Source organism: Oncorhynchus tshawytscha, linkage group LG04 (genome assembly GCF_018296145.1).
Source record: "Oncorhynchus tshawytscha isolate Ot180627B linkage group LG04, Otsh_v2.0, whole genome shotgun sequence".
Classification (NCBI taxonomy): domain Eukaryota; kingdom Metazoa; phylum Chordata; class Actinopteri; order Salmoniformes; family Salmonidae; genus Oncorhynchus; species Oncorhynchus tshawytscha.
This window is the reverse complement of record NC_056432.1, coordinates 72,288,185-72,313,888: the sequence shown is the minus strand read 5'-3', so window position 1 is coordinate 72,313,888 and position 25,704 is coordinate 72,288,185. Positions and strand designations below refer to the sequence as shown.

Here is a 25,704-nt window from a genome sequence, read left to right as displayed (position 1 = left end):
TACAGGTAACGAGTGGAGGACAGATGAGGCTCTTAAAGAAGAAGTTACAGGTCTGTGAGAGCCAGAAATCTTGCTTGTTTGTAGGTGACCAATTACTTATTTTCCACCATAATTTGCAAATAAATTCATTAAAAATCCTACAATGTGATTTTTTTTTCTCATTTTGTCTGTCATATTAGAAGTGTACCTATGATGAAAATTACAGGCCTCTCTCATCTTTTTAAGTGGGAGAACTTGTACAATTGGTGGCTGACAATACTTTTTTGCCCCACTGTACATGTCCCTGAAATGTCCATGAAAACATACATGAAATGAGTTTCAAAATGAATAGGAAATATAGGCAAGTTCACCAGATTATAAATAATGTTTTATTTAAATAATTGTGTCCTTTGCTTTCATCAAAGAATCCTCCATTTGCAGCAATTACAGTCTTGCAGACCTTTGGCATTCTAGTTGTCAATTTGTTGAGGTAATCTGAAGAGATCTCACCCCGTGCCTCCTGAAGCACCTCCCACAAATTGGATTGGTTGACGGTAAATTCTTACGTACCATACGGTCAGGCTGCTCCTACAACAGCTCAATGGGGTTGAGATCCGGTGACTGTGCTGGCCACTCCATTATAGACAGAATAACAGCTGACTGCTTCTTCCCTAAATAGTTCTTGCATAGTTAGCTGTGTTTTGGGTCATTGTCCTGTTGTAAGAGGAAATTGGCACCAATTATGCTCCAATTATACAAATCTCCCACTTTACCATCACCAAAGCACCCAAAACCAACACATTGCCCCCACCATGCTTGACAGAAAAGCAAGTATTTTTATCATTATTTTATTAACGAAAGAATAAAAGATGTTGATGAAGAAATACAGTACTGTACAGTATATGCTTTACATTTGGATAGTAAAGCATTTTGAAGATAAGCCACCTGCATTTGTTTATTAGACTAAAACAAAACAGCATAACGGTCCGGACGACCCTTGCTGTGCCTAGTGAGCAGTTGGTCAAGTTCTGTCAGGATGAATCGACGACCTGATGAACCCGCCAGGTAATGTTGACTCTGCCTGTCGGAGGTGGAGTTCCAGAGCTCACAGGTGCGCCTGGCATGGATTGTGACTCCATCCCATTCCTCACTCTCGTCAACGTGTCATTCTGCGCCTATGCCGCTCTGGACCAATGCATCAGATGTCTCCCGTATCTCTGCCCTCGGATAATGTTTCTCTGTCTGCTGGTCTGCCTTCAATGACTCGATCTTGGTCTTCAAAGTTTGAATCTGATCCATGTGCACCTTCATCAGATGAGCAGAATGGTACAGCCCTGAGCCCCCATCAATTACAGTGGCCTATGATAGAAACAGTAGATCAATTAAGAATTAAAAGTGACTCCAACACACAAGTGCTGCGTACACATTTTAAGAATCTAGCAAAACGAACCGCTTTCTTAGCAACCATGCGTTTTTTCAGTGTGGCCAGTTGTCCAGCCCTTTGTCCACTGATCTCCATGGATGGTTGTCAGCATGTTTGTATGCTCTGCAAAAACACATTCATATTTTTAGTACACAATATTTTTGATTTATATAACCGTTATTTAATTGATTGTCGATTTTATTACACAGTATGCCTACACATTGATCGGCTACAAAATATATATTTTTAAAGAAAATGCACTGAAACCAAAATACCTTTAGTTTTGGTGATCCTCTCAGCTCCGGCTTATTTTTAAAGTCCTCTCATGGTTACGGTCCTAACACTGGAACAGGTAGCACCATAGAAAGAAGCAGGCTTGATGAAAACTATGTCCATTTCGTCTGTTCTCTTTGGTCACAATGTCATTTTTGCAGGTAGGGGGGGGATGTTCACACCTACAGTAGCCAGGCTATAAAGAGTCTATTGTCCTGCTAATCAGTCTACAAGTGTTTGAAAACCTGTTTTCAAAATGCCACCAGCTGTCCATCACTACTGTAAATAAAAACAGCATCTTGTTTACATTCTTTATTGTAACCACAAATAATTTGTATCTACCTTTCCAATTACTTTTAGAGTTTGGGATTTACAAATGTGTGCTTTTCATGTCATTTAAAAAAAATCCAGTTCGATTTAAGTATAACTTTTGAGTGACGCCTTTAGTGAGAGGTCTAATGCCTTAATATTTAATCATATCTGCCCTCCGAATTCATATCTAAGGGGCATTTTTCACACCATTAGTCGTTACATTGTTTTAGTTTGAATGTGCACTGGCACTAAGAACAGTGGGAATGTTTCCCTAGTCAGCACCATTATTAGTGCAATGCCCCTCAAAGTGTTGCTCTGTGCTACCCAGTGTGGCGGTGTGGGGGGGTTGGGGGGGTCCCACCCCCCCTACCCTCTTCCTCATGGGCTAGGTCAATCTTCTGTGCGCGGCTCTGCGGCCCATCCCGTGCCCCCTGCCCTCGTGCCTTGAACCTCACGCGCCCACCACTGTTTCAGTGGATACAGCTGGAGAACTGCAAGGCAATCCCATTGTGCGCCACTCGGGAGCCGTGACCAATATATATAGTCCTGCTAATAACAGGGTTGATAATATATCTGTGAGAATATCCAAAGTGACATTTATATCATTCTAAATTAATAATACTAATCGTTTAATTTGTTTAAAAAAATAACAATATTTTGGAGATTTAATTTTCAAATAACGTAAAATGTGTGAGAAAAAAGCCATTCTTGAACATTGTTACTAATTTGTAAATAAAGCCAGTTTGTTATTTTGAATGATTTATTTCTGTTTTTAGAGGGAGAGAAATCAAAAACCTACAGTCATCTCATGGGTCTCCCAGTCAAGGCCGGCACAGGTATCGAACCAGCATCTATAGCAACACAGCTTTCACAGCTATGCAGTGTCTTAGACCACTGCACAACTCAAGCATTGTACCACATGACCAGTTGGGAGTGGGTTACAGTACTACAGTAAGAGCAAAATAATCCAAAAGAAATATTTTAAAAAAACTTTAGTGTTAACAATAGTTTTAGTAAGTTATACTGATCATGCACAATTATCAGTTTCTATTTAGGTTTATGCCGCCCATTCATTGTCAGTTAGAGACACAGTAGGACCCAAAAGCATAATCAGTGCTCTAACTCCCCCTTGAGCTGGTCTGGAGCAATGAAGTGGTGATGCAGGGTACCATACTAAACCACAAATTACCTCTAAATCCCGCAGCATAATCGCAAAACTTTTAGTGGAGCAATCACTGTATGTAGATATTCCATTAAAAGCAGCCGTTTCCAGCTACAATAGTCCTTTACAACATTAACAATGTCTACACTGTATTTCTGATCAATTTGATGTTATTTTAAAACTTTTCATTCAAAAACAAGGAAATGAACCCAAACTTTTGAACGGTAGTGTAAGTGCTGCTTTACATTTTATGCATCAGAGTGATTACAGTGTACATGTAACCTAAAATGTCTACTAAAACTCTAGACTAGTGACATATTTACCTGCTACACAAATACAGTGATTACCTGCTCCTTAAACTCTGAAGTCTACACCAATAACATCATCTCTCGTGTAAGCTACGCCTTGACTGTTGTTTTGAGGAGACATAAAACAACCTCTAATATCTAGACACAATTATTCAATGTACTACAGAAAAATAACGTACTTTGCCCTGCACCTGGTGAGTTTGTGTGTGTCTGTGGAATCCAGTCAGTTCTGAACAAATTCTTATTTACAATGACGGCCCTTGTTCAGGTGCAGAACGACAGATTTTTACCTTGTCAGCTCAGGGATTCGATCCAGCAACCTTTCGGTTACTGGCCCAACACTCTAACCACTAGGCTATCTGCCGCCACACAATGGTGTCTTTAATGTGCTAATCTCCATCCATTATCGGTCAACTCATCCAGAGAGGACATCACACCCCCACAGGGGATATTACTAAGTCATTCAAAAAAGCTGGGCTCTGATGTGTAGCATACTGTCACTTCATACATGGGTAGGTGCACACACACTTCTAGGTCTCGGTAGATGACGTCACTTACACAACGTGGCCGCTAGCTAGCGATTACACACACACACACACACACACACACACACAAACTCACCAGGTGCAGGGCGAAGAAGAGGATGATGAGGACTCCACAGAACAGCATGGAGAGGCCTAGTAGCAGCACCAGAGTCTGGTACTGGCTGATACAGGAGAACTTCCTGTACAGGGCCTCATGTTTCAGCTCCTGGTCATTTAACAGGTACTTCCCTTTAGCCGGCATGGTGGTGGTGACCTGTTCACTACTAAAACCCTGATAAAAGGTTACGGGCTGCTGGTTTTAACATAGAAGCATTTTTGTCAGCTTCCACTGTCCTCTAAGAGTTGCTGAATTTCCTCTCCACCACTCCTCACACAGGTATGGTAGGCAGGGAATAACGCTGAAAACACCACCCCACAGTGTAGGGCAGGGTAGGAGCCGTCTTCTGCTGTGACTGAGACAGACGTGTGTGTGTGTGTGTGTGTGTGTGTGTGTGTCTACAGATCCACACGTCCAGGTGGGCAGGTTTGCTGAGGATCTCTAGCTCATACTACTCAAGTGCAGTTGTCGATGTTATCCCTCATGGGCATTTTTAATATGTTCCTCTCTTCTTTCACTCACAGGTTTTGAACTTTCTCTCGCTCGCTTTTCTTTCTTTCGCTCTCTCTTTCTCCCTCTTATCTCCCTTTCTGCATTGGCAGGCAGACCCAGTTCATCCTTGCCAGCTACTGTGGTCCATTCTTCAGTGGGGTTGAGTAATGATCCCAGCGCTGAGAGAAGAGACCGGGGGAGGAGGAGAGTCTAAGGAAAGAGGAGAGGAGGAGAAAGAGGGTGGAGCCTGGGAGGGCGGAGAAGGAAAGAGGGGTCGTCAAGGATTCAGGATTCTGTCCCATCAGTGCTGAGCGGGTAGAGAGAGGGGCCCAATGTAGCTCCACCCACTGGAGCTGTCACAGTCAGAGGTCTGGGGATTAGACAACAGAGAGAGACTGGGTGAGCTTACTGGAACCACTGATCATGACAAAAGTAGAATGAAATAGCAATCCACAACACTTGAGGGGCATGGCTCTTCAAAGCACTTTCTCTTGTTGACATGTCAGAAAATGTTGATGCACACTCCCTAAGCTTGTTATGTTTCAATAAACAGATTACATTTTTATCTGGCAGTGAGAAGAAAAAAAACAGTTTAGCGATATGATTTCAAACTACATTATTGTCTGCCAAACTGTACACAGTTAGAGTACAGTACAGTGAATCCCTTCATATGACAAAGACAGACTGTCGTTTAGCCAAGGGTGTAAATTATCACAAGTGAGTGAATCTTCCATCCTCATTCAACCAAAGCCCTGCAGTTGTTCCCACGATCAAGAAAGCCTGGTTTGTCTGTATTCAGTCCCAGTCCTCAGTCTCTGTCCCGGTTTGGCCACAGCTCCATAGAGAACTGCCATGATGACACCTAGACCTTCTAATGAATAAGCTCCCCATGGAGCACTTTACTCGAGAATACAGCATCAAGGGAAGAACTCTTGCAACATGAAACAACCCCCTGGTCTCGACTTCATTTACTTATATCTTATTAATTTTACTCTAACAAAACACATTCAGCATTGTGGAGTTTAAACGCTAGCCAAAAGTCTCAGTCTATGTCTGCCAAGAATTTTACCTTAGCAATCCATTATTCACAAGAGTTTAAGGAGATTTAAAATATGCTTCTTTCAGATTGTCATTCATCGCTTTAATACGCAACACATTTAAAAGATGGACAAAAATAACTGGTCCGCTCTGAAAGAAGCATATTTTAAATCTCCGGCACTGGGGTATGTCCAAACCGTTCTTTACGTGAAACTGCAGTCTTGCTAATGATTAAGGACATGAATGCAGCCCCTTAGAAGTTACATAAAATATCAATAAATCAAGGAGTATTAAGCTGTAGGAAAATAAAACAGGTCTATGTTTTGTTAGGATCCCATTGGCTGGGCAGAGTATGTACTTTGCTCCAGTCTTAATGAGCACAGAGCAGAGGCCACTAAAGCCAGTCAGTATATGAGGAGTCTGATTCCCCTTAGTCGGTCTGCCCTCGCTGGCTGGCTCCCTGTCACGCAGGAAGTTTGCTCAATGAATCAGAGGCTACGTGGTATTTACAAAAAGGCTGAATGAAAAATACATTCGGGAGGCTCTTGTCTCAAGCACGCAGTAGGACGTACTAGGCATCCTTATCTGGTTGGTTTAAAGAGGGCCCAGCGGCTGGTCTTTGTCTCACCTGGTAATAAAATCACAAAACACAACAGCACAGCTACAATATGGGCGTGACCGTAAACCATTGGGCTCAGAGACTGATAATGATAGCACTTCTCATTTTGTAGAAGGGATTACATTCTTGGCTTCATAAACAGGCTGGTGTGTTTGGGGGGCACTAGATGTTGCTGGGTTGAAACTATATGAAATTAAGCTTGCATAAAGTTAGTTAATATAAACCTCATCTCAGCAGTTGCTAATAGTCTTGACTCCTGGAACTGTCCTAACAGTATGAAGCATTGTTGCTGCAACAGTTGCCATGTGCCATAAAATAGCAAAGGCTGATGAGGTTATGTACCTAAAGGCCAGAGAGGGAGAAACACCTGTTGGGCTGTGTGAATGGATATCCCAGCCAGCCAACCACTCAGGATGCTACAGTCATAGTGACAACCTGCTCTGTCACAACAGGCCGTGTGTTGATGGAGGTCCGGTCAGCAATTTACAGCCTTGCTGTTTAACTGTTCCTTTTATTACTATAAGACTATTACTGCCAAACAACTAACAACCCTTTACCCAGCCCCTATCCTGCACTACCCAGGCTATCCTGCAGTCTGACTAACAGACAGAGTTAGGGAGTTAAAGCGGAGGACGAGGTAAAGCACATACTGGTAAGGGATCCGTCTTCTCTATTAGAAAACAGCTGGGGTCTTGAGGTCAGGGCCCCTCAGATATATGATATACACACTGTTCATATGAAGGAAATTACTCCTTCAAAAAGAACACCTAAACAAAACACTGTCATTTCTGATTTAGCTCCTTCAGACATTCAACCCACAGGCTAGATGACTGCTCATGCATGCAACCAGAGTAAACAGTAGGGAGGGTGAATGGGAGGATAACCAGGCCCCAATGGCAGACAATAAAGGACCAAAGGTCCCATTTTGTCATGACTACTCATCTCCTGGATAATGCAGCACAGTAGGTTGGTGTGATCACCCTTAAACAGGGAGACTTAGAGAGTAAGTTATGAGTCAAATCAAATGTATTTATATAGCCCTTCTTACATCAGCTGATATCTCAAAGTGCTGTACAGAAACCCAGCCTAAAACCCCAAACAGCAAGCAATGCAGGTGTAGAAGCACGGTGGCTAGGAAAAACTCCCTAGAAAGGCCAAAACCTAGGAAGAAACCAGGCTATGAGGGGTGGCCAGTCCTCTTCTGGCTGTGCCGGGTGGAGATTATAACAGAACATGGCCAAGATGTTCAAATGTTCATAAATGACCAGCATGGTCAAATAATAATAATCACAGTAGTTGGCGAGGGTGCAGCAAGTCAGCACCTCAGGAGTAAATGTCGGTTGACTTTTCATAGCCGATCATTAAGAGTATCTCTACCGCACCTGCTGTCTCTAGAGAGTTGAAAACAGCAGGTCTGGGACAGGTAGCACATCCGGTGAACAGGTCAGGGTTCCATAGTCCACAGTGAGAGATCCAGAGGCAGAGATAGACAATGAGCCACAACTGTGAGGGATGTCCAAATAGACCATTAAGGGTGGTACTGTTAGAGAATGGTTCTGGGACAAAGGGACGGTGAAACAGCACTGAGACAGTATATCTCAGAGAGCAGTCAGGGGAGACTTATCATCTAGAAGGCTCCAGGGAACTTCTGCTTATCAATGAATGAAACACAGGATGATGGTTCTCCTTCCCTGGGGTGACAGGGTAGTGGTTAGAGCGCTGGACTAGTAACCGAAAGGTTGCAAGTTCATATCCCCGAGCTGACAAGGTACAAATCTGTCGTTCTGCCCCTGAACAGGCAGTTAACCCACTGTTCCTAGGTCATTGAAAATAAGAATTTGTTCTTAACTGACTTGCCTAGTTAAATAAAGAAAAAAGAAATCAAAAATCTGTGCATCTTCCTGTTCACTTAAGCCAGGCAGCTCAGGGGGTGGTGATAAAACAGTTTCTATGCTTTTTCTTGCTTTTCAGTGACTTTGTTGCTTACTTTGTCTTACTCTGTGTGTTGGTTAAACTGGGATCACTTTCATTGTGATGTTTTACTGTCTGTGTGCATTCCAATGTTAGGAGGTCAGGACAGTGAGGAAATAATGAAGACATTTGGAGAGCAGCCTCGTACTGGGGCAGATGGCCCAGTTCCCCACGATGTTAACGATCAGTGAATAGGTCCGTCTCAGTCGGACAGTAGGATACTAGTACTGATCATTCCAGGATGTTTTGTCCAGAGGCAGCCATTTAACACCGCCATAGAGCGCTTGTTTGTGAGACAACGGCTTGATATTACAGCTCCCAGCCCAACAACTGCTTTATGTTCCAATTCTAAAGTTGTCATGGCAAAGGACAGATGCAGCGGATCTCTGTCTGTCTCCGCCGCTGAGTGGAGTCGTGCGGAGCAGTGCTGGAATAGCGGCCTGGCTTGAATAGGCTGGAGTCTCTCAAGAACAGGATGAATAGCAGTAACTGCACTACATTGTCGGGGAGGCCTTTCTCTGAAAGAGCTGAGGCAAAGCGAGGCATTCTCACAGAGGTCTCGCAAACTGGTGTCATTTGACTCCTGGAGTAGCACAAAACCACAGACGTCATCACCAACCCAGAGCCCAGCCACCGAGATTGGGAATGCACATGGTTGCTGTCGCAAACTGGCAACGTGCATTAACACAAGATAATAGAGGACGTGATGTTCAAGGGACTGAATGTTGTCTTCTCATCGGCCTCGCAACATGTGAGGGCTAGGAAATGAAAAAAGTTGCCACAACATTTGAAGGGGAGCAAACTATATTTGAGCTGGTGGGATTGTGGTGCAGAAGACCACCTTTCATACTACATTTTTATGTGGCAGAGTAAGCCAGAGCTGGGCAATTCCATTATTTTTCACTTTTAAATGTACACTACCGTTCAAAGGTTTGGGGTAACTTAGAAAGGTCTTTGTTTTTTAAAAGAAAAGCAACATTTTTGTCCATTAAAATAGCATCAAATTGATCAGAAATACAGTGTAGACATTGTTAATGTTGTAAATGACTATTGTAGCTGGAAACAGCAGATTTCTTATGGAATATCTACATAGGTGTACAGAGTAGAGGTCTACCGATTAATCGGAATGGCCGATTAATTTGGGCCGATTTCAAGTTTTCATAACAATCGGAAATCGGTATTTTTTGGCGCCGATTTGCAGATAAAAAAATAAATAATAATAATTATACCTTTATTTAACCAGGCAAGTCAGTTAAGAACACATTGTTATTTTCAATGACGGCCTAGGAACGGTGGGTTAACTGCCTCGTTCAGGGGCAGAACGAAAGATTTTCACCTTGTCAGCTCAGGGGATCCAATCTTGCAACCTTACAGTTAACTAGTCCAACGCAATAACGACCTGCCTCTCTCTCGTTGCACTCCACAAGGAGACTGCATGTTACGCGAATGCAGTAAGCCAAGGTAAATTGCTAGTTAGCATTAAACTTTTCTTATAAAAAACAATCAATCATAACCACTAGTTAACTACACATGGTTGATGATATTACTAGATATTATCTAGCATGTCTTGTGTTGCATATAATCTGACTGAGCATACAAGCATACAATTATCTAACTGAGCGGTGGTAGGCAGAAGCAGGCGCGTAAACATTCATTCAAACAGCACTTTCGTGCGTTTTGCCAGCAGCTCTTCGTTGTGCGTCTAGCATTGTGCTGTTTAGGACTTCAAGCCTATCAACTCCCGAGATATAAGAACATCCAATAGTCAAAGGTTAATGAAATACAAATGGTATAGAGGGAAATAGTCCTATAATTCCCATAATAACTACAACCTAAAACTACTTACCTGGGAATATTGAAGACTCATGTTAAAATGAACCACCAGCTTTCATATGTTCTCATGTTCTGAGCAAGGAACTGAAACGTTAGCTTTCTTACAAAGCACATATTACACTTTTACTTCTCCAACACTTTGTTTTTGCATGATTTAAACCAAATTGAACATGTTTCATTATTTACTTGAGGCTAAATTGATTTTATTGATGTATTATATGAAGTTAAAATAAGTGTTCATTCAGTATTGTTGTAAATTGTAATTATTACAAATAAATAAATAAAATCGTCCGCTTAAATCGGTATCGGCTTTTTTGGTCCTCCAAATAAAATCGGTATCGGCGTTGAAAAATCATAATCGGTCGACCTCTAGTACAGAGGCCCATTATCAGCAACCATCACTCCTGTGTTCCAATGGCACGTTGTGTTAACTAATCCAAGTTTATAATTTTAAAAGGCTAATTGATCATTGCAAAACCCATTTGCAATTATATTAGCACAGCTGAAAACTGTTATTCTGATTAAAATCTTCTTCAGGCTAGGGTCTATTTTTCTCCACTTCCTGTCTGATGTGCCAAAAGTAAAACTGCCTGTTACTCAGTTTGTAGAAATGTTAAAGTCATGTATGAGACTAACACAATTGATATGGTAGGAGAAAATCCAAAGAAAAAACAACTGGAATATTTAGTTTTTTTGAGAGCCCTTCTCTTCCAACGAAACATATAGGGTCATATCCAAATCCAGCTCCCAGATTGCAATTCCAATGGCTTCCACTAGATGTCTCCAGTCTTTGTTTCAGGTTTGTTTCTTCCCAAACAAGGAAGAATTTTGAGTTTTAGTACTGGGAGTCAGAGTTGGAAATCAGTCTGTGCGCGCGCGACAAAGAGGACGCACAACTGCTAATTTTGCTTTTCTATTGAACATACTTCTTTCCGTATGAAATGTAGTTTTATTACATTTTAGGATACCGGAGGATTAAATAGTAATGTATTTTGACTTGTTTTAACAAAGTTTTGCGATAGCTTTTTGGATTCCTTTCTCTGCATGTTGAATGAGTGGATTACTCAAATCGATGGCGCCAACTAAACAGACTTTTTGGGATATAAAGAAGGATTTTATCTAACAAAACGACCATGCATATTTTAGCTGGGACCCTTTGGATTGCAAATCAGAGGAACATTTTTAAAAAAGTGAATATTTAAATCGGCATTTGTGATTTTATGAAGCTTGTGCTGGTTGAAAAAATATTTCGATGTGGGGCGCCGTCCTCAAACAATCGCATGGCATGCTTTCGCTGTAAAGCCTATTGTAAATCGGACAATGCAGTTAGATGAACAAGACTAAGCTTTTAACTGATATAAGACACTTGTATGTAACTAAATGTGTAATATCCATAATTTGTATGATTATTTATTTGAATTGCATGCCCTCCAATTTCCCCCCAGAAGTTGGGCTTCTAGCCCTAAGAAGTTTTAAAGAAGCAATAAAAATGGACTTCTTTAGAGTTGAGTATCTGGAGCATCAGCATTTGGGAGTTCGATTACAGGCTCAAAATGGCCAGAAACAATGAACTTTCTTCTGAAACCCGTCAGTCTATTCTTGTTCTGAGAAATTAAGGCTATTCCATGCGAGAAATTGCCAAGAAACTGAAGATCTCGTACAACGCTGTGTACAACTCCCTTCACAGAGCAGCACAAACGGGCTCTAAATAGACTAGAAAGAGAAGCGGGAGGCCTCGGTGCACAACTGAGCAAGAGGACTAGTACATTAGATTGTCTAGTTTGAGAAACAGACGCATCACTGGTCCGCAACTGGCAGCTTCATTAAATAGTACCCGCAAAACACCCGTCTCAACGTCAGTGAAGAGGCGACTCTGGGATGATGGCCTTCTAGGCAGAGTTGCTATTAAAAAAAACAGACTGGCCAATAAAAATACAAGTTTAAGACGGGCAAAAGAACACGGACACTGGACACAGGAACTCTGCCTACAAGGCCAGCATCCCGGAGTCGCCTCTTCACTGTTGACGTTGAGACGGGTGTTTTGCAGGTACTATTTAATGAAGCTGCCAGTTGAGGACTTGTACGCCTATGTAAATATTGCATGAAAAAATATTTAAATCAAATTAAAAAAGCAGTTTCCAGCTACAATAGTCATTTACAACATTAACAATGTCTACACTGTATTTCTGATCAATCTGATGTTATTTTAATGACAACATTTGGTTGCTTTTCTTTCAAAAACAAGGACATTTCTAAATGACTTCAAACTTTTGAACAGTAGTGTATGTGTTATGGCTTTACACCTCCTGCAATAATGTGGATAAAGAGTTACTTGTCTAACAGAACACAGAGGGTGTTCTTTAATTGAAGCCTCTCAAACATAATCCAGGTAGAAGCAGGAACTCCCCAGGGTAGCCGTTTAGGCCCCTTCCTTTTTTCAATCTTTATTAACGACATGCCACTGGCTTTGAGTAAGGCTAGTGTGTCTACATATGCCTCAACACTATACACGTCAGCTACTACAACGACTGAAATGGCTGCAACACTTAACAAAGAGCTGCAGTTAGTTTCAGAGTGGGTGGCAAGGAATATGTTATTCCTAAATATTTCCAAAACTAAAAGCACTGTATTTGGGGCAAATCATTCACTAAACCGCAACTACATCTCATAATGAATAATGTGGAAGTTGAGCAAGTTGAGGTGACTAAAATGCTTGGAATAACTGTGGATCAAAACATATTGATACAACAGTAGCTAAGATGGGGAGAAGTCTGTCCATAATAAAGTGCTGCGCTGCCTTCTTAACAACACTATCAACAAGGCAGGTCCTACAGGCCCTGGTTTTGTCGCAACTGGACTACTGTTCAGTAGTGTGGTCAGGTGCCACAAAGACAGACTTGGGAAAATTGCAGTTGGCTAAGAACAGGGCAGCACAGCTGGCCCTTAAAAGTACACGGAGAGCTAACATTAATTACAGGCATGTCAATCTCTCAAGGCTCAAAGTGGAAGATAGCTTGACTTCATCATTACTTATTTTTGTAAAAGGTGTTGAGAAGCTGAAGGTACTGAGCTGTCTGTTTAAAATACTAGCACACAGCTCAGACACCCAAGCATACCCCACAAGACATGCCACCAGAGGTCTCTTCACAGTCCAAGTCCAGAACAGACTATGGGAGGCGCACAGTACTCCATAGAGCCATGACTATATGGAACTCTATTCCACATCAGGTAACTGATGCAAGTAGGTAAAAATACACCTTATGGAACAGCAGTGACTATGAAGTAACACAAACACACACACACACACACACATAGATTTTGCATTGTAGATTTGTAGTAGCGGAGTATGGGCCTGAGGGCACACAATTAGTGTGTTGTGAATTCTGTAATAAAAGTATTGTAATGTTCTAAAAAATTGTATAACTGCCTTGGCAGCAGCTAATGGGGGATCCATAATAAATACAAATACCCATCTACCAAAAGGTTCCCTTCTTTGCGAGGCATTGGAAACCCTCCCTGGTCTTTGTGGTTGAATCTGTGTTTGAAATTCATTGCTCGAATGAGGGACCTATAATTGTATGTTTGGGGTACAGAGATGAGGTAGTATTTCAAAAATTATGTTTAACACTATTATTGCACACTGAATGAGTCCATGCAACTTATTATGTGAATTGTTCAGCACATTTTTACTTCTTAACTTATTTAGGCTTCCCATAACAAATGGTTGAACACTTAAGAGTCAAAACATTTCAGCTTTACATTTTTATTCATTTGTAAAAATGTCTGAAAAAGATAATACCCCATAATGTCAGTGGAATTATGTGTAGCTTAGTGACACAAAATCTCACTGTAATCCATTTGATATTCAGATTAACACAGCAAAATGTGGAATAAGTCAAGGGGTGTAAATACTTTCTGAAGGCACTGTATATCAAGAAAATAAGTGCATTTCACTCAGAGCGTTGCATTCAGTCTCGTTTAACCAGGCTACCAGAGTCAACCAACTCACCACACAACAGGACCCTGTCTGCATGGTCTCACAGCTGACTGAAATATGTACAGTAATGCACTGTCCTTAAATTAGATCTGCCTCCCATCACCCCCTCCTCCCACAACCCCAGTAGCATCATCCAGTGGTATTGGATTAGCTTTGTGCAGCAGGGAGAGCTGTCGAAAGATAATGACATTAACAGGATGTTATCTCAGGCTGTTTTCAGCTCTTTACTTTATCATAGCTTGTTTATGATAAACACAGGAAGTGTAGGCGAGAGCGAAAGCGTGGGTCGGAAGCCGGGCCCTTGTCACATACAAGTGTTTCACATTCACTTCCACAAATGCTGTGTCACATACACACAAGTGGAGCCATCCATTTTGTTACATGACACACACACACACACAATGAATGGTCCCTGGACAGTGATATTCATAGAAAATTCATAATTAAAAGCCAATATCTAGGTTGAATCAATCAGACTGGGTAATGTTCTGTTCTCTCAAGATGTAGCTAGTTATGGACATGAGAACCACTGCCTGCACATTCAATATCACAAGTGTTCCTTCCTTCCCATACTGAATAATCAATAACTCCCTGTGCATGCGAGTAAAGCATTTTTCTAAAATGGAGACAAAAAGAAAACACTGGAGGAGGAAAGAAAGAAGAGAGCATTGTTTCCAGTCAGTGCAGCCAACCACATCCCTATTTCTGGTTTCATAACCCCTCTGTTAGCAGAGCCAGGCCAGGCTGAGGCGAGCTGGCTAAGTGCCCCAGCCCAGGACCTCCCAACCCACAGCAGCCTGCTAGGGTCTGGCTCTGAACCCCTCTCACGGCCCTCCCTGGCCCTGCCTCCACAGCACTGATCATGTAGCCATAATGATCACTCGGTACGCTAGCCAATGAACTACTGACACAGACTCATAGAAATCTCAGCAAGTACATCATAGAAATATTATGATCTACACACTCAAAACCCTTAAATAATCCCAAGAGTGCAGTGCAGTACAATACAGTAGATTATACAACAGGTAGGTCTAATCCTAGATGCTGATTGGTTAAAAATCACATTCCAGACGGTGTCTATTCCACAAAATACCACTGGCTAAATATATGATGCTGAAATGCCTATTTACTCTGTTCCATCTGACTGTGCAATCCAGTGTCTCATCAACCCAGCCAAGCAATTTATATATACAACATATACACTGTAAAAAAGCATCTAGACATTATCTTCCATTTCTTTTAGACTAGCATTGGGGTTTCAACAGCAGAGAATAGTAATAACCTTGGTCTGTCTCTCCGACATTCGCAACATTGTTTCAACATTGAAATTCGATCTCTAGCTGTCCTATGGTAATGAACATGTCTGGAGTCGGGAAAAGACAGACAGGCAGCTTTTCTCAGCCATTCGAAATCATGAATCAGCATAATAATTTTTATGGGTATTTACAAAGAAATGTCAATAGAAAAACACAAAATGCAGCTAGTTTGCAGTCATTCCAGCTTCAGTCTGAAATGATTGTGTTAGCTATCTCTTCTGAACAGTGGCCTGGCGAGAGAGGGGAAATGTTCTATGTCAGCCCGACGAGCCGGCTGAGGCATGACGTGGGATAGGAGCCGACCGAGCCAACCGAGGCAAGGAAACCTGTCGAACCAGCTAAGGTGTGGAAGCCCCATGAGCCAGCCGAGGCACTTCCAATGAGCACAGATGCGCGTAATGGTGGTGACAGGTGTGTGTAATGAAGGGCAGCCTGGCACCCTCAGGCACCAGAGAGGGGAAGCAGGAGCAGGCGTGACAGGCTGCACTGTTTGACGTGAATGTGTTAGCCAAAGCTGACTAGCTAGCAAGCAAGGGATAAGAACAATGCCAGCCATCATGGTAATGGAACATTTAGAACAAACGACAAGAACAAAAATACTTAACTGGGTTGTGTCTCTGGCAACCGAACCGATAGAACAAACAAGCATAGTATGACTAAATCAAATTAATAAATTCATCAAAATACCGTTAATTAAAACATGTCAATAATTATTTGATTAGGTTGGTAACCAGTTGTATAAAAGTGATAATGCCCTCGAAGCCGGTGTTTGGAGGATATATTGGCATAGGTTTTGTTGCACACCATGCCAATATATCCTCCAAACACCAGCTTCGAGGGCATTATCACTTAAGTAGATTTGAAGTCTAAACAGTGTTGACCTCTCCTACCGAGATGTTGTAGGGAGAAAGGGGGGGAGACACCAGCTTCAGCACCAGCTAGGCTTAATGAGGGTAATTTTCCATAGTGCCATACATTTACGGGTGTTGACATGGCCATATGGCCCATGTTTTGAACACTAAGCTGTCATAACCTGGTTGTTGTAAATTTTCCAATGACTCAAATGAGTCAGTCGGTTAGTGAACCAGTCACAACTCAACTCTTTTCCAGTGAACATTTAATATCCTATTTCCTCGGAGTCTAAATGATTGATGCCAAATACTGACAGTACATGAACAAACTTGACAATACACAGTGGCTTGCGAAAGTATTCACCCCCTTGGCATTTTTCCTATTTTGTTGCCTTACAACCTGGAATTAGTTTTTTGGGGGTTTGTATCATTTAACTTACACACCATGCCTACCACTTTGAAGATCCAAAATATTTTCTCTTGTGAAACAAACAAGAGCTCGCATAACTATTCACCCCCAAAGTCAATACTTTGTAGAGCCACCTTTTGCAGCAATTACAGCTGTAAGTCTCTCGGGGTGTCTCTATAAGCTTGGCACATATCTAGCCACTGGGGTTTCTGCCCATTCTTCAAGGCAAAACTGCTCCAGCTCCTTCAAGATGGATGGGTTCCGCTGGTGTACAGCAATCTTTAAGTCATACCACAGATTCTCAATTGGATTGAGGTCTGGGCTTTGACTAGGCCATTCCAAGACATTTAAATGTTTCCCCTTAAACCACTCGAGTGTTGCTTTAGCAGTATGCTTAGGGTCATTGTCCTGCTGGAAGGTGAACTTCAGTCCCAGTCTCAAATCTCAAAGACTGAAACAGGTTTCCCTCGAATTTCCCTGTATTTAGCACCATCCATCATTCCTTCAATTCTGACCAGTTTCCCGTCCCTGCCGATGAAAAACATGGGATGGAGTTCTCGGGGTGATGAAAGGTGTTGGGTTTGCACCAGAAATAGCATTTTCCTTGATGGCCAAAAAGCAACATTTTTGTCTCATCTGACCAGAGTACCTTCTTCCATATGTTTGGGGAGTCTCCAACATGCCCTATGGTGAACACCAAACGTGTTTGCTTTTTTTTTCTTTAAGCAATGGCTTTTTTTCTGGCCACTCTTCTGTGAAACCCAGCTCTGTGGAATGTACGGCTTAAAGTGGTCCTATGGACAGATACTACCATCTCCACTGTGGAGCTTTGCAGCTCCTTCAGGGTTATCTTTGGTCTCTTTGTTGCCTCTCTGATATATGCCCTCCTTGCCTGGTCCGTGAGTTTGTGGGCAGCTCTCTTGACAGGTTTGTTGTGGTGCCATATTCTTTCCATTCTTTTATGATGGATTTAATGTGGCTCCGTGGGATGTTCAAAGTTTCTGATATTTTTTTTATAACCAAACCCTGATCTGTACTTCTCCACAAATGTGTCCCTGACCTGTTTGGAGAGCTCCTTGGTCTTCATGGTGCCGTTGCGCCTATATATATATGCTGAGATCATGTGACAGATCATGTGACACTTAAATAAACTAAAAGAGTTGACTTCTGAAGCTAATTGGTTGCACCAGATCTTATTTAGGGGCTTCATAGCAAAGGCGGTGAATACACATGCACGCACCACTTGTTTAAAAAAATTCTAAAAAATAAAAAAAGTTTTTTTTTCTTCATTTGGACTATTTTGTGTATGTCCATTACATTAAATCCAAATTAAATTAAATTACAGGTTGTAATGCAACAAAATAGGAAAAACGCCAAGGGGGATGAATACTTTTGTAAGGCACTGTACCATTTTGTTATACAGTGTTGAATGACATATGTCAGTAAGTCAGTGAACTAGTCACAACTGAGCTTCCAGAGAGCAGAGCTGTATTTATTTCCTCCAAATTAAAATGATCTAACTAGGAGTACATGAATGAATATACCGACATCAATATTATGCATACAGTATGTGCTTTCTACTGTATAGACTGTTTTTACACAGCTGAAAACTGGGCAGACATGACTTTCCATCAGCATATAGGAGTCCACTGCATACTATAGCAGCAGCACCGTCCACTTATCATGGGCATTTGGCTGATATTGTTCATTATGATAAATAACCTATAGGGTCCTACTAGAGAAATGTGAGGTTTAGTGCATCCGGCGCCGACAGAAATGGCCGCTTCGCATTCTCAGGAAACTATGCAGTATTTGGTTTTTAATGTATTATTTCTTACATTGTTAACCCAGGAAATCTTAAGTTTCATCACATACAGCCGGGAGGAACTATTGGATATAAGAGCAACGTCAACATACCAACATTACGATGAGGAATACGACTTTCCCGAAGCGGATCCTCTGTTTGGACCACCACCCAGGACAATGGATCGGATCCCAGCCGGCGACCCAAAACAACGGCGCCGCTGGAGGGGCAGAAGAAGTGGTCTTCTGGTCAGGCTCTGTAGACAGGCACATCGAGCACCGCTTCCGAGTTTACTACTCGCCAACGTCCAGTCTCTTGACAACAAGGTAGACGAAATCCGAGCAAGGGTTGCCTTCCAGAGAGACATCAGCGATTGTAATGTTCTTTGTTTCACGGAAACGTGGCTCACTCGAGACACGCTATCAGAGTCGGTACAGCCACCTGGTTTCTTCACGCATCGCGCCAACAGAAACAAACATCTCTCTGGTAATAAGAAGGGCAGGTGGGTATGCCTTATGATTAACGACACGTGGTGTGATCATAACAGCATACAGGAACTCAAGTCCTTCTGCTCACCTGACCTAGAATTCCTTAATCAAATGTCGACCGCATTATCTGCCAAGAGAATTCACTTCGACTATAAATCACAGCCGTATATATCCCCCCAAGCAGACACATCGATGGCCTTCAATGAACTTCATTGGACTCTATGTAAACTGAAAACCACATATCCTGAGGCTACATTCATTGTAGCTGGGGATTTTAACAAGGCTAATCTGAAAACAAGACTCCCTAAATTTTATCAGCATATCGAAAGCGCTACCCGGACAGAAAAAAATCCTGGACCATTGTTACTCTAACTTCCGCAACGCATACAAAGCCCTGCCCCGCCCTCCCTTCGGAAAATCTGACGACGACTCCATTTTGTTGCTCCCAGCCTATAGAGAGAAACTAAAACAGGAAACGCCCATGCTCAGGTCTATTCAACACTGGTCCGACTAATCTGATTCCATGCTTCAAGATTGCTTCGATCACGTGGACTGGGATATGTTCCGCATAGCGTCGGACAACAACATTGATGAATACGCTGATTCGGTGAGCAAGTTTATTAGCAAGTGCATCGGTGATGTTGTACCCACAGCAACTATTAAAACCTTCCCCAACCAGAAACAATGGATTGATGGCAGAAAAACTGAAAGCGCGATCCACTGCTTTTAATCAGGGCAAGACGACCGGTAACATGACCGAAAACAAACAGTGTAGCTATTCCCTCCGCAACGCAATCAAACAAGATAAGCGTCCGTATAAAGTAGAGTCAAAGTAGAGACAAAGTAGAGTCGCAATTCAATGGCTCAGATACGAGAGGTATGTGGCAGGGTCTACAGTCAATCACGGACAACAAAAAGAAAACCAGCCCCGTCGCGGACCACGATGTCCTGCTCCCAGACAAACTAAACAACTTCTTTGCTCACTTTGAAGTTAATACAGTGCCAACGAAACGGCCCGCTACCAAAACCTGCGAGCTCTGCTTCACCGCAGCCAACGTGAGTAAAGCATTTAAACGTGTTAACCCTCGCAAAGCTACCGGCCCAGACAATAAGGTCAGTACAGGTGCATCCAAAGCTGGGACCGAGAGATTCTATCTCCAGCCCATCAGACCTGTTAAACAGCCATCACTAACATAGAGTGGCTGCTGCCAACATACAGACTCAAATCTCTGGCGACTTTAATGAATGTAATAAATGGATTTAATAAAAGGTATCACTAGTCACTTTAAATAATGCCACTTTAATAAGGTCTACATATCCTACATTACTAATTTCATATGTACAGTTGAAGTCGGAAGTTTACATACACCTTAGCCAAATATATTTAAACTCAGTTTCACAATTCCTGACATTTAATCCTAGTAAAAATTCCCTGTCTTAGGTCAGTTAGGATCAGCACTTTATTTTAAGAATGTGAAATGTCAGAATAATAGTAGAGAGAATTATTTATTTCAGCTTTTATTTCTTTCATCACATTCCCAGTGGGTCAGAAGTTTACATACACTCAATTAGTATTTGGTAGCATTGCCTTTAAATTCTTTAACTTGGGTCAAACGTTGTGGGTAGCCTTCCACAATAAGTTGGGTGCCTTTTGGCCCATTCCTCCTGACAGAGCTGGTGTAACTGAGTCAGGTTTGTAGGCCTCCTTGCTCACACACACCTTTTAATTTCTGCCCACATATTTTCTATGGGATTGAGGTCAGGGCTTTGGGATGGCCACTCCAATACCTTGACTTTGTTGTCCTTAAGCCATTTCGCCACAACTTTGGAAGTATGCTTGGGGTCATTGTCCATTGGGAAGACCCATTTGTGACCATGCTTTAACTTCCTGACTGATGTCTTGAGATGTTACTTCAATATATACACATCATTTTCCTACCTCATGATGCCATCTATTTTGTGAAGTACACCAGTTCCTCCTGCAGCAAAACACCCCCACAACATGATGCTGCCATATGGCGGTTTTGGAGCAGTGGCTTCTTCCTTGCTGAGCGGCCTTTCAGGTTGTCGATATAGGACTAGTTTTACTGTGGATATAGATACTTTTGTACCCGTTTCCTCCAGCATCTTCACAAGGTCCTCTGCTGCTGTTCTGGGATTGATTTGCACTTTTCGCACCAAAGTATGTTCATCTCAAACTATAGTTTGTTAACAAGAAATTTGTGGAGGGGTTGAAAAACAAGTTAATGACCCCAACATAAGTGTATGTAAACTTCTGACACTTACTGCATCGTGCCTGTGTCACACGGCCATCGATCATCCATACATTTATATGTACATATTCTTATTCATCCCTTTACATTTGTGTGTATAAGGTTGTCGTTGTGAATTTGTTAGATTACTTGTTAGATATTACTGCACTGTCGGAACTAGAAGCACTTCGCCACACTCACATTAACATCTGCTGACCAATAAAATTTGATCAGTCTTTACTGATTTTGATATTGGTGAGGGTTAATGGATGCTTTGTGTTAACTGTGTGTGGGTGTGTTACCAAGTGTTGCAATAGTAATCAAGGGCTCTTCAATTATTGCGTAACAAACCCTTTGTTAATGTGATAAAGAAATCAGATCTGTGAAAGACTGTAATCAATATCAAATTAAGGCCAGCCAAACAGTCTCACCACCCTGCTCTACAAACACTATATCTAGGAGTGGGGTTATATAAATGGCCGTGGGAAGATGTGAATTTTTCTCCCAGCGCTGCGGACTGCTCTTTTAAGTTCACCCTTACAGAAATAATGAAGTCTCAGAGATGTATTTTTTTAAATACATTTTTTATTTAATTCTGATTTGTTGGAGTGCTGAGGCTACTTCCCACAGCTATGGCAGTTTTATTTCCGGCTGTGGATTTTAGTAGAGCTGGGCAATATGGACAAAAATCCATATCAAGATAATTCAGTAAATTTATCATAACGGTAAATTAAACAATATGTTTATAACATTAATGTGCATCAGTTTTTTTTATATTAGTAGTTATTGCAACATTAGAAGTAGTAGAAACTTCACCTATCAATTGTCCCATTAACAGTCACTCATGTTAGGAAACTTATTTAATTTTAAATCACATCAAATTTTATTTGTCACATACACATGGTTAGCAGATGTTAATGCAAGTGTAGCGAAATGCTTGTGCTTCTAGTTCCGACCATTCAGTAATATCTAACAATTTCAGAACAACTACCTAATACACACAAGTGTAAAGGAATGAATAAGAATATGTACATTAAAATGTATATGGAGGAGCGATGGCCCGAACGGCATAGGCAAGATGCAGTAGATGGTATAGAGTACAGTATATACATTTGAGATGATTAGTGTAGGGTATGTAAACCATTATATAGTGGTATAGTTTAAAGTGACTAGTGATACATTTATTACATCCTATTTTTTTTATTATTAAAGAGGCCAGAGATTGAGTCAGTATGTTGGCAGCAGCCACTCAATGTTAGTGATGATAGCGGGGTGAACAGGCAGTGGCTCGGGTGGTTGTTGTCCTTGATCTTTTTGGCCTTCCTATGACATCGGGTGGTGTAGGTGTCCTGGAGGGCAGGTAGTTTGCCCCCGGTGATGCGTTGTGCAGACCTCACTACCCTCTGGAGAACCTTGCAGTTGTGGGCGGAGCAGTTGCCGTACCAGGCGGTGAGACAGCCCGACAGGATGCTCTCGATTGTGCATCTGTAAAGGTTTGTGAGTGTTTTTGGTGACAAGCCAAATTTCTTCAGCCTCCTGAGGTTGAAGAGACGCTGCTGCGCCTTCTTCACAACGCTGTCTGTGTGAGTGGACCATTTCAGTTTGTCTGTGATGTGTACGCCGAGGAATTTAAAACTTTCCACCTTCTCCACTACTGTCCCGTCGATGTGGATAGGGGGGTGTTCCCTCTGCTGTTTCCTAAAGTCCACGATCATCTCCTTTGTTTTGTTGAAGTTGAGTGTGAGGTTATTTTCCTGACACCACACTCCGAGGGCCCTCACCTCCTCTCTGTAGGCCGTCTCATCGTTGTTGGTAATCAAGCCTACCACTGTAGTGTCGTCTGCAAACTTCATGATTGAGTTGGAGGCGTGCATGGCCACACAGTCATTGGTGAACAGGGAGTACAGGAGAGGGCTGAGAAAGCACCCTTGTTGAGGAACAGCGGGGTGGAGATGTTGTTTACTACCCTCACCACCTGGGGGCGGCCCCTCAGAAAGTCCAGGACCCAGTTGCACAGGACGGGGTCGAGACCCAGGGTCACAAGTTTAATGACAAGTTTGGAGGGTACTATGGTGTTAAATGCTGAGATGAAGTCAATGAACAGCATTCTTCATAGGTATTCCTCTTGTCCAGATGGGATAGGGCAGTGTGATGGCATTGCACCATCTCTGGACCTATTGGGGCGGTAAGCAAATTGGTGAGGGTTAGGGTATCAGGTAGGGTGGAGGTGATATAATCCTTGACTAGAGTCTCTCAAAGAACTTCATGATGACAGAAGTGAAAGCTACGGGGCGATAGTCATTTAGTTCAGTTACCTTTGCTTTCTTAGGTACAGGAACAATGGTGGCCATCTTGAAGCATGTGTGCACAGTAGACTGGGATAGGGATTGATTGAATATGTCTGTAAACACACCAGCCAGCTGGTCTGCACATGCTCTGAGGACGCGACTAGGGATGCCGTCTGGGCCGGCAGCCTTGCGAGGGTTAACACATTTAAATGTTTTACTCACGTTGGCCACTAGACTAAAGCTTTTAGATCAGAGGATTAAAATTCCCCCTGTGAGTCAGTCTGTGCACAGACTGACTTCATCCATCCCACCATACTATTTAATTCCTAGTGTACAAGGCTCATCATTTAAATCTGGTTACACACACAGTTCATCTTCTCATTGCCCCGCCACCCCACAGTCGGTCCTGAGGTTTAGCCTCTAATAGAGATGGCACGTGGATTAGGCCTACTAGCCTGGTTAAAATGGACTGAACGCCACCCATAGAGATCCTATTAAATTACTATAGTGTTCCAATTACTAAGGTCTATGACGCCGCTACACTCAGGCGCTGTAGTTTTCAGTCTGGTTTAGCCAGGCTAGTGGATTACAGCTTCACCACAAATCAAAAAATGTAATCCTCCAGTAATTCCTCCAGAGCAGCAGCAGCTGAGGGTCTTAGGGCTCTGGGTCAGGCAGACGCTGCCTGCGGGTAGGTCTGATGGCCACATCTGTCCTCATTCTTGGGGTTTACATATACAGACAGTTCACATCAGTTAAATGGTGCCTTGTCGTGAGGAGAGATGGGCTTATTGTACAAGTGTCTTTCGGTGCTTGAAAAGCACTAGGAATAAAACATGTTTTATCACCAGGCAGAGCTGGGTTCAAATAAATATGCATTTGAGTATTTGTATTTGAAATACTTATTTTTGGTGTATTTTAGTATTTTTAGCCTACTATTTGAAACTATTTTCAAATACATTATTTGAAATTACTCTAGGACCAAACAGACCAGCGTTATTTTTATGCTTAAGTTCTGTTTTTGCATCTTTTACTTTTCGGTTTTGTTCAACAGCTTCAAAACAGCTGAAAATATATTATTATTGTTTATGGAAAATATATTTCAGAGGTTTAGATGGTACAATGATTCTCTACACAATGACTGATTGTTTTGTCACAAACTGAAATTAGGCTATTAGAATTTCAGCAACCAAGATATGGCAGAGCGATTTCTGCATAGTGTTGAAATGCATGAATTTAAATATTTGTACTTGAAAATACACTCGTCTGTGTATTTCAGTATTTTCAAATACATGCCAATATTCAACTACTTATATTTTCTAAGAAAACATATTCAAATATTTACTTTGAAATGTTTTTGGAAGTAATTGAAATATCCTAAATAAACTCAGCCTCAGACCCTGTCTTTCAAAGATAATTCATTTGTAAAAATCCAACTAACAGATCTTCATTGTAAAGGGTTTAAACAATGTTTCCCATGCTTGTTCAATGAACCATAAACAATTAATGAACATTCACCTGTGGAAAAGTCGTTTAGACACTAACAGCTTACAGACGGTAGGCAATTAAGGTCACAGTTTTGAAAACCTAGGACACTAAAGAGGCCTTTCTACTGACTCTGAAAAATACCAAAAGAAAGATGCCCAGGGTCCCTACTCATCTGCGTGAACGTGCCTTAGGCATGCTGCAAGGAGGTATGAGGACTGCAGATGTGGCCAGAGCAATAAATTGCAATGCCCGTACTGTGAGATGCCTAAGACAGCGCTACAGGGAGACAAGACGGACAGCTGATCGTCCTCGCAGTGGCAGACCACGTGTAACAACATCTGCACAGGATCGGCACATCACACCTTCGGGACAGCTACAGGATGGCAACAACAACTGCCTGGGGCGGTGGTCTGGGGCGGTTTGTCACAGCATCATCGGACTGAGCTTGTTGTCATTGCAGGCAATCTCAACGCTGTGCATTACAGGGAAGACATCCTCCTCCCTCATATGGTACCCTTCCTGCAGGCTCATCCTGACATGACCCTCCAGCATAACAATACCACCAGCCATACTGCTCGTTCTGTGCGTGATTTCCTGCAAGGCAGGAATGTCAGTGTTCTGCCATGGCCAGAGAAGAGCCCGGCTCGCAATCCCATTGAGCACGTCTGGGACCTGTTGGATCAGAGGGTGAGGGCTAGGGTCATTCCCCCCCAGAAATGTCCGGGAACTTGCAGGTGTCTTGGTGGAAGAGTGGGGTAA

At 42.2% G+C, this 25,704-nt stretch overlaps 1 protein-coding gene across 2 annotated transcripts in view; it reads right to left on the bottom strand.

Moving 5' to 3' along the window:
* LOC112249354 (adenylate cyclase type 2-like) overlaps positions 1 to 25,704 on the bottom strand; it is an 82,424-nt gene that overhangs the window by 36,904 nt on the left and 19,816 nt on the right. For both annotated transcript variants that reach the window (XM_042321197.1, XM_042321198.1), the window contains exon 2: positions 4,079 to 4,961. In XM_042321197.1, coding sequence (XP_042177131.1) covers positions 4,079 to 4,243 — 165 coding nt within the window. In that variant the 5' untranslated portion in view covers positions 4,244 to 4,961. The remainder of the gene's footprint in view (positions 1 to 4,078; positions 4,962 to 25,704) is intronic.